General features: G+C 31.6%; 1 protein-coding gene across 7 annotated transcripts in view; it reads left to right on the top strand.

The window, feature by feature from the left end:
• Window positions 1–12,323, top strand: part of LOC128859079 (phosphorylase b kinase gamma catalytic chain, skeletal muscle/heart isoform) — a 50,229-nt gene extending 37,906 nt beyond the window's left edge. For 3 of the 7 annotated variants that reach the window (XM_054095783.1, XM_054095782.1, XM_054095781.1), the window contains 3 exons: window positions 678–1,628; window positions 8,234–8,392; window positions 8,628–12,323. In XM_054095783.1, the coding sequence (XP_053951758.1) occupies window positions 678–1,628; window positions 8,234–8,392; window positions 8,628–8,762 (1,245 nt within the window). In that variant the 3' untranslated portion in view covers window positions 8,763–12,323. The remainder of the gene's footprint in view (window positions 1–677; window positions 1,629–8,233; window positions 8,393–8,627) is intronic. The other 4 variants (XM_054095785.1, XM_054095784.1, XM_054095787.1 and 1 more) reach the window with 2 other exon arrangements.
• The last annotated feature ends 397 nt before the right edge of the window (window positions 12,324–12,720 follow it).

Here is a 12,720-nt window from a genome sequence, read left to right as displayed (position 1 = left end):
GTTGGTATTTATAAATTTGTCTAGCGTGCAACAGGTGCTTAAGTTAGTGTTTAAACCGACTACTCCAATAAATGTGCGCACTCAAATTTTATAATAATTTTTTTTTTTGCACTTGCATAATGAACGAATCTAAAATATCGATTTGTATAGGCTTTATTCGTAAGAAACTATATTTACTATATATTGTAAATTTTTTAATAGAAAGCCTTAGTTTTATAAAAAGTAACCGTAAAAGTGTCACCACGCAAGTCGGGCCTTCATTGGCCGAAGGTCGCGACCCGACCCAGTACTGTCATAATGACAGCAATTGCAAAATATTTTCCTCTATCTCGTCGTTGGTTTTAGCAGGCAAACATTGCGCCCCAAACCCCTAACCCCAATCATCCCTAAATGTGTTAAAATTATACATATATGTAATTATTATCATTGTTTTTTGTTTTGTTTTTATTTTGTGAAAAATATCGGCTTAAGCCAAGCCAGAGCATTTGTGCGTTTATTTGCCTTAAATTATGAAAATAAAATTAGATTTTATAAAAATAAAAAACACAAAATTAAATTTGTACGCACATTTCTAATCGTCAACCAATCTCATCCAAATTTCCTCCTCTCACACTGTGTCCCGCCCGCCCATCTTTCTTTTCTCTCTCTCTTCTCTCTTTGTTTCTGTATATTTTTAGGTTTTATGCCCTGAATCGTCGTCAGATGGCCGCACCACTTATCATCTTAAATCGCAAAATATACGCAACACACTTAGCAATGGCAATCAGTTATTTTATCATGCCAATTTTAATAAAACTCGGACGAGCTACAGCAATAACATACAACATACCCCTAATTCCAACTATAACTCTAACAACAACAACCGCATCAGCATGACAAACTTGTACTTAAGTAAACAAGCGAATAATCATAGTAATACAAATACTCCTTCCACAACCTCTTCAAAATTCACAGCAGCTTTTTCAAATTGTACCGCCAATAACCAACAGTACAATAACAATTATAACCAAAGCAATTATCAAAGTAATGGTGGCAATATGTTTATAAATTCCACGGCTGGTCCGGATACATTTTCAGCAACAAAATCATATACGAGTAACAGTATTGGCAATGCGGCGCCGACGCAGACGCCGACGCCATTTGCAATGCAAGAGCAACAGCAACAGCAGCAGTTATATCGGAAAAAACCGCAACAGCAGCAACAACAACAAGCATATGAACAACAGGTGCCAACAACGCAGTTCTACGATCACCACCACAACCACCAAAATCACACTAACCACAATAATAGTCATCATCATTCTCAATCTCATTATTCTCAAACTCAACATTGCCATTTAAAACCGTATCTTCATTATTGTCAATGTCAGCACGGTCAAGCGCTGCAAGTAGATCAACAAGCATCTCAACAGCAACAACAACACGACATACATTCATTAACAGGTGTAAGCATATCATCCACTTCATCCGCTTCCACTTCATACCACTCACTAGCACCGAGCTCGCCACAGCAGAGGTTGATGTTGACGTCAACAGACGAAACAACGGCGGCAGCGACAACTACGTCCGCTACCACGTCGAATAGTTTGTCGCATTGTTGTGTTGAGTCCCTAAATTACGACGCACAGGTTAGGCGCCTAAATTCCTATTCCATTTACAATTATCATATTATTTGTGGCTAAAAAGATAATTCTTTGATGCTGTTGAGAAAATTAGTTTGAAATATTTATTTAATTATTTCACTTACTTACAATTAGCTAGAACTCCATACCAAGTATTCTAGGCCTTGTGGAGTTCAGCGCTTTTTGCAGCTCTAAATTTTGTTAGCGATTAAAATTTGGTAGAGAGTTTGAATTTAAAATGTCTGTAGGACATAGCGTAGCTGGAGTTTTAAGTTCAGTAAGGACTTAATTGTTAATTTTTGCTAACGCACATGAATTTCGGGTATCGTGCTTATTTTTCAATAAAATTATTTTCTAACCTAAGTTGATATTTTATGTTTTTAATGAAATATTTAATATTAACATTTATAAAAATGCTAATAATAGGCAGATTTAGGAAAATAAATATACATACATTTGCAGCATTGTTCTTGAAGAATTATGTGTGCTTGCTTGTGCCATATCGGTGGCATAAAACTCGGCTTGCCTGAGTAAAAGCTCAACCTAAATTTATGCGGGCTGTATACGCATGTCATGTATTTTTTTCTAAACTCAACGATTTACAACACTTTTTACCTGTAGATAAAATATCTCCATCTACGTTTGAGCACTAAACTTACTATACGGTTTTTGTTTTTATACATAAAACTTTTGGCTAAGTCTTAGTGTATCCAGTTTTTCCTTCCTTTCTCATACATTTTTGTGGTTATTCCAACACTCTATCATTTTGCATACATATGTACATATTTCTTCTCAGTACATCTTTATACCCATGCTTTATTGGTTTCGCTTTGGGTGGCGTACAAATATACATATTTATAAAGTATTGCTTTATAGGTTAAAAAAAAAATAAATAATTGGCGCGTACACTTCTGTTAGGTGTTTGGCCGAGCTCCTCCTCCTATTTGTGGTGTGCGTCTTGATGTTGTTCCACAAATGGAGGGACCTACAGTTTCAAGCCGACTCCGAACGGCAGATATTTTTATGAGGAGCTTTTTCATGGCAGAAATACACTCGGAGGTTTGCCATTGCCTGCCGAGGGGCGACCGCTATTAGAAAAATGTTTTTATTAATTTTGCCTTCACCGAGATTCGAACTAACGACCTCTCGGTGAATTCCGAATGGTAATCACGCACCAACCCATTCGGCTACGGCGGCCGTTAGGTTAGTTGCTATTTTTTGCTAACTTTCAAAAACACAAAGTAATACTATTTACAACTTGTTTTTGCGTATTTAAATAAATAAAATATCCGTATATGCACCTTTATTGATAGCAAAAGCATACATGCTTACATATGTATGTATGTATATATTTTGGAGTAGACGTGTATAACTAACTTCCAATTATTTTTAAGCTAACAATATTAACAACTAACATTGGAGTTTCTTTATTTTTTTTAATTCAGTATGTAGAATAATCTTGTACTTAGTGGGTAGAATAGATATTATAATTTTTTTTATTTAGAAAAATAATTTACCGTCAAGCCCGTTTACATATCACATATTTCATTTTTTTCTTAATTTTTTTTATACGTCCATAAATCATAATTCCAGATTTCTTAAAAAAACTTACGAAAAATGAATAAAGTGCATCAATTTTTTTTCAGATTTTTCCTAAATTTTTCGGGTAAACAGTTTTGTAGCTTAGTTAATTTTCTTACCTTATCATGCCATTTTGAAATAGCAACTCTTCAGAATTTAGAAGTTATAAGAGTTGTCGCTATTTCATTTTTATAATAAATTACCAAAAAATTAAACGAGAAAAGATACCAAACAATAACTGTACGATTTTCATTGACACTCACTGTAGATGTATACACGTATGTGCATTATTATTTCACAGATTCATAATAAATTAAATGATTTACAAAGTAAAAGTTGTCATATTAAAATATATTAAAGACATTTTCAAATTATTTGATTGTAAATTTTTGAAATTTAAAAAATTATCTAAAACTAAAATTCTCATATTGCTCCCCCATTACAGAGAAGCATATGTGCAAGGATTAGAAAAAGTAATGTGATAATTTAATATAATCTCCAGATTAGTACTTGTTATGTTTTGTATATTTCTACTTTTGTTTCAATCCAGTAAATAGTAATAGTAATTTTTTATCATAAATTAATCAAATACATCTGTAGGCATTATTTGTAAAATATAGTATTCATAATAATAATATTATAATAAGTGTACCTATGTACATACACTTAGTGCAATAAGTCTACACTCCTAAGTAGATAGTTGAAAAAATAAAAAGTGAAAAAAATTTACAACACAAAAATCGAATCCGCAAATGACGAGTGTACACTTTTGACGCTCGTCTAACTACGTAATATATTACCGAAAATAAGTACCGTTAAAATTTATGGCGAAGCATTGCGATGATTTTTTTTTTGTTGCCAGGCGATAGTAAACATCGAAGATGATGAATTTGAATTCATACGAAGTAAAGTGGTGCACAAGTCGACATATATGTGCTTTCAAGTCATTTGCTAAATTCACACAACAATGCAGTGTTTTGTTCTCAACTAACAGTAACAGGCAATAGCAGCTAGAGAGAAAACCAAATCATGCTTTTGCATGACTTGTTTCTCTCTCAGCATTGTCACTACACACATATTTCGGCAAGATAGCAAGAAAAGCAATGACACTGAAAGGCAATGAAAAACAATTCAATTCAAACAAGTGAATTGTGTCAAATGTGGATTATTTACTTACATGAATTCCTGATATTTTAAAATCAAATAGGCAGTTAATGTTTGGTATGATGGTTTTGTAGAATAAAAATTATATTCTGATTAATATTTGAATACAACTTACACTTTGCCTGCAAATATTCTTCTGCGCACTTTATTGGCTTTTAAATTTACTAAAAGCTGTCTTATTTCATAACTTCAATAGCTTTAAAAATTATTCATCGAAAGTTTACCGTTATTTATTAATATTCTGCCCTTAATACGCAAAAGTGCGCGAGGAGCGAAGAAATGTGTATGTTTGCAATTTTCATACATTTCGAAGGTGTGCTAATACACACTACGTACATACATACATATGACACCAATTCACACATTGTACTTGATGTCTTTCGGCAAAGCTTGTATGAGAATGTTTTTCTACCATTGTCATGCAAGCATATAAGCAGCGTCGTGCAATTCGTGTACTGTCGATAGAGCCGAAGTAGTATTGCTTGTTGAAGACAGTTTTTCTTCGTTGCTGTTCAAGTTGTGTGCCTACATTGCTTTTTGTCATCACAAACAGTGTCACATGCAATGTGTGACTTGTTGCTTTGTAATAAGCAAGTCATTTGTGCACCACTTTAATACGAAGCTTCCCGTTAGAATTTCATGATAAATAGTATTTAAAAATAGGAGGGGCGTAGACTTATGATACCTAGTGTATGTGTGTACATATTTATGTAGTTTTTGTCACCCTCTAATGCTTCCTCTACCCACATTTTATATGCTTAGGTGTATGAATGTCTTAATAATACCATTTTTTACTATATAGAACAAAATAATTATATACATACATAAATATGTATGTGCATATGTATGTATGTGTTGTTTCAACGCATTTGCACTTTGCAACGAAAACTTGCACAAACCCAGCTGCACTACTTCAATGCATGCAAACCACACCTAGCGCATAAGGCTGTAGCATTTTTATTGTTGTAAAACTACATTATTCTAGGCGTTAGCTCAAAAATAATGAACGAAACCATCACATTGTGTGTTATGTGTGTGCGTGTGTGTTCCTTAAGTCTATATAATTACCAAAACACTGAGAGGAAAGGAGTAGTAGTTTTATTTCCCCTCAATTTACATGCATACATACATACATACATATGTATACAAATCAACTAAAACATACCAAATTTTTAACTTTTGTTATTATTATTTTTTTTGTTTTTTTTTTTTGTTCTGTTACCTTTATGCATTTGTATGTACTCGTTATATGTGCGTGTGCAACAATACTCTTCCCACAAACATACTAAGTTCCTGTGCCTGCGTGCATTTGTGTGATTCTACAACACTCCTCCAAATACACATACATACTTTCTTTATGTGTGTGTTATATGTGTATCGATCTATGTACAATACACACGTGTGCATACGTAGCGTCCTAGTGCTAGTAAGCAATTAAAATCAGCTGTGAAATCTCTTACAATCAGTTGGTGTTGTGGCAATGAGAATTTGCTTGTGAGTACCAACAACAACAGCAAGAACTATAAAAACGAAATATGTATACAATATATAAATATGAAGTATTAATTTTATGCGAACAGCAAATTTTGTATTAAGAAATTATCAAAATAAGCACATTTTAATTAACAACCTAACTAATCACAATTATTTAATGATATTTTAAATAATAGTTATGAAAAAATTTTCTATGGGCGCTTGTTGGTTTCTTGTTAATATTCCTGTATTGCCAGTTTTGTTTTGATTAGCACAAATTTTATTAGCATCTATATAACCTTGACACTTCAAAAACTTCATACAGAGTTTTCCAATTATTTCTTACACTTAGGCTTTTTCTTTTAATCTAACGTTTCCACTTTTTGTACCCGTCCACAGTTTGCATTGATTATTCATGTTCATTTAAAATAAGATGCTCTACATACATACATACATGCATATGTAATATTCACACAAACCTAACAATTAACAAATACAGTCGAAAGTTAATAACTTAAAACTTACGCAACAACAATATGCATACGAATTTATAAAACTAAAAAGATATGTATACATATTTCGAGTTGAAAATTACTTTGTGATTAATGGAAGTAATGTAGCAAAACTAATGCACAAGTAATTCGTTGAAAGTTATTGTGGTTTGAGTTTTTGAGCTTCGACTGTAGCTATTCATGTAGAAGAATTGAAACAGTATTGGAAAATTTGAAAAGAAAAGAATATATTGTAATAAAAAATGTAATGAAATCCGAAAAATAGTTTTTTCAAGTAAAATTTTTACTTCTGAAATTTTTTTTCTATATCGAAAAACAAACCTATTTTTTTTTCATTTTCGAATATAAAAAGATAGAAATTTTTGAAACTCCTCTAAATGGGAAATCTTTTTTTTTTTATATTTTAAATTTTGTAATAAATTAATTAAAATTTTAATATTTTAAATCTTTTAATAAAAAATTAGTACTGTACATTTTCTTCGAATCTCCCATTTTTAATTAATAAATAAAATTAAAATCAATTAATTAAAATTAAAAAAACTCTTAAAAACAAATTAGTACTGTACATTTTTTTCAAATTCTACTTTTACATATGTTTTTTAATAAAAATAAATAAAATTAAAAAAAAAATTTCAAAATCTTAGGCTATCAATTTTAAAATATTTTAAAATTTTTTCTAATCTTACTTTTTTTACTTTCTAAAATTAGAAGATTGTTTTTGATTTACAATTTTCTTTTTTAAATACTACCGTTTTTATATTTTTTTATTAAGTTTGTTTTTTTAATTCAAAAAGTTTTGTTTTTTAGGCCAGAAATGTTCTAAATATTTTTTTTAATTGTCTTAATTTATTTTTTGTTTTAATTTATGAAATTGTTCTAAGTCTTAAAAAAAGTTAGTACTGTACTTTTTTTCAAATTCTACTTTTACATATGTTTCTTAATAAAAAAAAATTAAAATTAGTTTCTAAATTCTAAATTTTTAAACCAAACATAAAATTTTCAAAATCCTAGGCCATCACTTTTAAAATATTTCTTAATATTTTCAAATCTTACCTTTTTACTTTCTAAAATTATAAATTTGTTTTTTGAATCAAATCCATTTTAGTTTTAATCTAACATTTTAAATAATCAGGTTTTTCAGAAATGCTCTAAATAATTGTTTTCTTCATTAAAAATTTTGATTTTTTAACTTCCTCACACTTAAAAATTGTCGTTCTTTTTGCAAAATTTTCTTTCCAAATAAAACAAAAAATAAATTTAAAAAATAGTTACATTCTTCCAAAACTTATTTTCTAAAATGTAAAATGGTTTTTAAATTAAACTAAAATTATTTATTTATTATTTTCTATTTTCTAACATTCGAAAATTATCTATATTATATCAATTTTTTTTTAATTTTCTCATATTTTAAATAATTAAAGTTCTATTTGCTTTTAATTGGCTAAATAAAAAATAAAGAAGGGCCTACAATAAATGTATATTTTTTTAATTTATAATGTTTCCTCAATTAAAAATTGTCTATCTCGATATTTTAATTTTTTTGTAACATTTTAAGGGAGTATCTATTTTTTTTATAGAAAAATATAAAGGAAAATATAAATTTAAAAATTGTCGAAATTCGAAGTTCTACTTTTTTCTTTTAATTTTAAATTGTTGGGAAATTCCAAAAGTTGCTTAAAGTTACGTAATTTTTTTTTTTTAAATCTTTCAATACGTAAGTAGCACTCACATACTTGGTTTGTTTGCAGTTGCGCTTAACCAATCAATTTAATAAATCATTTTGAAATGCTATACCAGCAGTTTTTAACAATTATTTATGTTTTTTCTTTTTCTCTTCCATATTTATTGCTTTTCACTTCTTATTCAAATTCATACATTTAGCTACGCAAACAAAGCCGCTTTAATGCGCGGAAAAAGTTCCAATTCGCCATTTTGGTTATACGCGCGATGATCAGGATACGCCGGTTACGCTACACCGCCGAGCCCCTGCGCGTTGAAGAGGCTATACGCGATCCATATCGAGTCAAGGTGCTCCGTAAGGTAAGTGGAAAATCACCTATTTTCTGCTATTTTATTTACAAGAAAATTAAAATAATTGTTAAAATAAAAATATACTCAAAATTATGAAGTAGCCGCAAACAGTTTTTCTAAGCAAAATTAATCAATTAAATTTGGATTTAGTTCGTTGCTATTTATTGTATTTTATTTTATTATCTTTTTTTCATTGCCCTTCTGAGCTGAAAACATTTCTAACCTTCTTTTCTGATTTCCACAGGTCATTGATGGCTGCGCCTTCCGCGTCTACGGTCATTGGGTGAAGAAGGGTGAGGGTCAGAATCGCGCCGCTCTCTTCGAGAACACCCCACGCACAGAGTTGCATGCGCTCTACATCAACAATTTAAGTCGATAGTTTAATGACAGACTAAATACTACATACATATTAATATCTAGAATGGTATAACGCGGAGTAGTGCGGAGAAAGACGAAATTGAAAAAAAGTGCTGAAACTTGTAACATGAAATTTTCAATCAAAACCAAACCACATATTTTTCTTGCTATTAGCGTTTAGCGAAATGAAGAAGGAATTTAATTTAAAGTGATAAGTGAGCTTATAACAAATTTATTGAATTCAAACATGTTATGTTTTTTACTTTTTCGTTTGCACTATTTCAAGTGTAGTGACTTTATTTAAAATTATTTAAGTATTAAGAAAGTTATAGTAAGAAAATACGTAGAGGACCAATCCTAATTATTGACTTCTGCACTTAAGCTGAGCACTGTAGAATTGTTTTGGTTTGTAATTTCTTAAAATTCGTAAAAAACAAGAAAACAGGAATGAAATACATATAAAAATGTGTGTGGAATGCATACGTATATGAACTAATATTAATGCATTGCGTAACACCTGTGCTTTAGTTTGTATTATTTATATAGTTTAATTATATTAATAATTGAAGCTTTGTATTATTAAGTAGAAAAAAAGAGGAAGAAAATAAATGAAAAGAAGAGAACACCTAAGCAAATTATGCGGTACCAAATTATTTTAAATTTAAATTTAAAATTTTACTAAAATGCAATTTAAATAGATATTAAAAGCTGAATACAGCGGTGCAAAAAACAGAAAAAACAAACAAAAACCATTTGAAGATATGTAATAATTTTACTTAAGTTAAATATTGTATATTTGTATGAGCGTGAAAAGCAAAAAGAGAAAGACAAATGCATTGTGGTGAATGCACTTTTACGCAATTTATATAGTTACTATAACACATACATACATACATGATGGATGTGCTACCAGAAGCTGCATACTTTTTAATACATACACACATATATTTTATTGCGCAAAATACTTACTTATACATACATGAACATGTTATATAAATATTTTTTTAATTTGCGCATATAACGAGCAAACTGTTACACAATAGTTAAAACTCACACATGCATACATATGTATGTAGCTCACTATACTCATTTATAGAAAGAAAAAAATTGTTCTAAAATATTGAACGCAAAACTGATGCACTGCTTTTTTTTCTTAGATTAGTGTCCATATAAAAAATCTACAATAAATTTCGAGTTTTTCATTTTTCGAGTTAGGTTAATGGCTTCTTGAGTGGACGCCGATGGACGGGTCTTAAAAATGTTTTTGTGCAGATGATTTATTACTGTTTTTATATACCATTTTTTACGCTAGCGGTTGCCGTAGCCGAATGGGTTGGTGCATGACTACCATGTGGAATTCAGAGAGAACGTAGGTTCGAATCTCGGTGAAAGACCAAAATGAAGAAAACATGTTTCTAATAGCGGTCATCTCTTGGAAGGCCATGGCAAACCTCCGAGTGTATTTCTGCCATGAAAAAGCTCCTCATAAAAAACTATATGCCGTTCGGAGTCGGCTTGATACTGTAGATGCCTCCATTTGTGGAACAACATCAAGACGCACGCCACAAATAGGAGGAGGAGCTCGTCCAAACACCCAGAAAAGGTGTGCGCGCCAATTATATATATATATATATATATTGAGCTCATATCAATAAACAACTTTTACAGTAACAGACCTTTTATTTGTTGTTTGACAAAAATAATTGAGGTTTGCAAAGCACCCCTAAAAAAGTCGCAAAAAGCCAATTAAAGCTCAAGAAGCACGAAAGTAATTAATTGTTTTTAAATTTAAATAATTTGTATCATACTCGGTGGCGTAGGTTGGTAGGTAGGTGAAATGGTGGAAGTACCACTTTGGCACTCCCCAAGTTTTGATACCGTTATGAGACCTCCAACAGGCAGATATCTGCAGAGCTGTTGATGTAATGGATAAAATTGATGGGACTTAGGCTGTCGAAGAAAGGAGCACCCAGTAACCTTAATCGACTAGCTGCCAAACCCGGACATTTACAGAGAAAGTGCTGCTTAACATTCTCTTTCTCTGAAAGATATCCACAGCTTCTGCAATGGGGGTTAAATGGTATACCTAGCGTTTCCGCGTGTGTACCGATCGTCCAATGACCGGTAAGCACAGCTACGAGTTTGGAAATTGAATGGCGTGGAGTCCCCAGAACTTTCTGAGTCCTCCGTCTATTGTACTGAACAAATGGAGTTCCATCTTTTCCCCTTTAGCAACAGTCTGGGGGATGCCTATGACCGGGTAGGGGGTCTCTGAGACCAATTCAGTCCTCTTGTCGGTAAGCTTATCAGCAATGTATTTTCGCTCTATGTGATTATGCCCTGGAATCTAGATCAGCGAAATGTTACCTGTACACCCAAGATATTTGATCTCCTCCTTACAGGAGTTGACTAGTTTGGATCTGCACCATGGCGTCGTTAGAGTCTTGACTGCGGCTTGACTATCGGAGAAAATGTTAATATCTCCCTCGCATTCACGTTTCCTAAGCATTTTGTATCGCGTAAACCTAATCGCAAAGACTTCTGCCTTAAAAACTCTGGCAGTATTGGGCAATTTTAAGGAAAAGATAAATTGGCTTATTTAGCGAAAACCTCTGCTACGACTTCCGATTCCATCTTGGAGTCGTCAGTGTAGATAGAGGTACCAGCTAAAGTGCCAATTTTTCCCTCGTTCCAATTCTGCCTACTTGAAAAGATAGCGTAAGATTAAAGATTAATTCTGTTTTTGAATAACTTTTTTACTAAATAAAAATGGAAATCTTTATTTTGACCTTTACACACTCCAATGCTTGTCTGTCTGTATATTGCAGCAGTTTAATGTGAGTGACGTACGACGCCATTTGCAAAAATCACAAATCTTCCAATAGGGTGATGAATTTTCCGAAACCTTGTATGCACAAAATTATAATTCGAAAATTTTTCTTTTTGGAACTTTTCATGAAATGCTTGCCTGCCCACAGAAACACATCTATTCGCTTCGTAATTCATTTACTTAAGGTTTTCAGATGTGGCGTAGCTATCTACGTTATAAGTGAAACATTTAGACTGTCACATCACAAACATGTTTTGAGCGATCCACTCAAAACATTTCTGTACACTCAAAACTTAAACGTTTACATTTTTCATGCGGGAAATGGTATCTCATCATTTTAAATTTTTCGTCCACAAAATATCTTTGTTGACTTAATATTCAAAAGTCCATCTGCAAAACTAAATTCAAGAATTCACAGCGAATACATATTTCGTATATAACAAATAATACATGTTGGCCCTTACCAGCCTAAAAATCAAATAACTTTAGAATGAAAATAACTAAATTTAAAACAGTCAGTACCTCTAGTGTTTTACCCGCATATTTTACATAGAAAAATATTCACTCAGATATGTGTGTGTGTAAATAAATACTCCTAAATAGAAGTAATGTCTCCGAGTATGTATTGTAATATAAGCAGTTGCATTAAAACATTTCTTACGTTATAATGTTTGTATGTATTTTGGATATCAACGAATAACAATATTGAATTTTGACATAGAAAAGTGAGAATAAAAAATTAATAAAATTTATGTTGTTAAAATAAAAGCTTCGTACATTATTTAGATATTTGTGTTGTCGGTTATCTAAACTGGCACTGCAAACCATAGCGTTGAACTTGTCCAACATCCGGTGCCTAGAAGTATGCCACACCGAATCACCAGCGTGCTTGTGTAAGTACTCGTATACTAGAATTTCCACGGACACTTCCCAGCAGCATTTAAGGTAGGCTGTTGCGTCGTAGCGGTTGTCCACTATGGGACACATTCAGGCTCATAGCCCATTGTGACAGTATTTAAGGTAAGGAAGTAAAAAATTACATGAACGAAGTAAATATAATATTTAATAGCTCTTTAAAACATTCCAAACGGACGGCGATGTTGTAAAAGCTTTTGAAACTTTCACTGAACGTTCAGTGAAATTGTTAAAT

The sequence above is a fragment of the Anastrepha ludens genome, chromosome 3 (assembly GCF_028408465.1).
Source record: "Anastrepha ludens isolate Willacy chromosome 3, idAnaLude1.1, whole genome shotgun sequence".
NCBI lineage: Eukaryota > Metazoa > Arthropoda > Insecta > Diptera > Tephritidae > Anastrepha > Anastrepha ludens.
The sequence above is the reverse complement of the archived record's forward strand: the minus strand, read 5'-3'. Positions and strand labels throughout refer to the sequence as shown.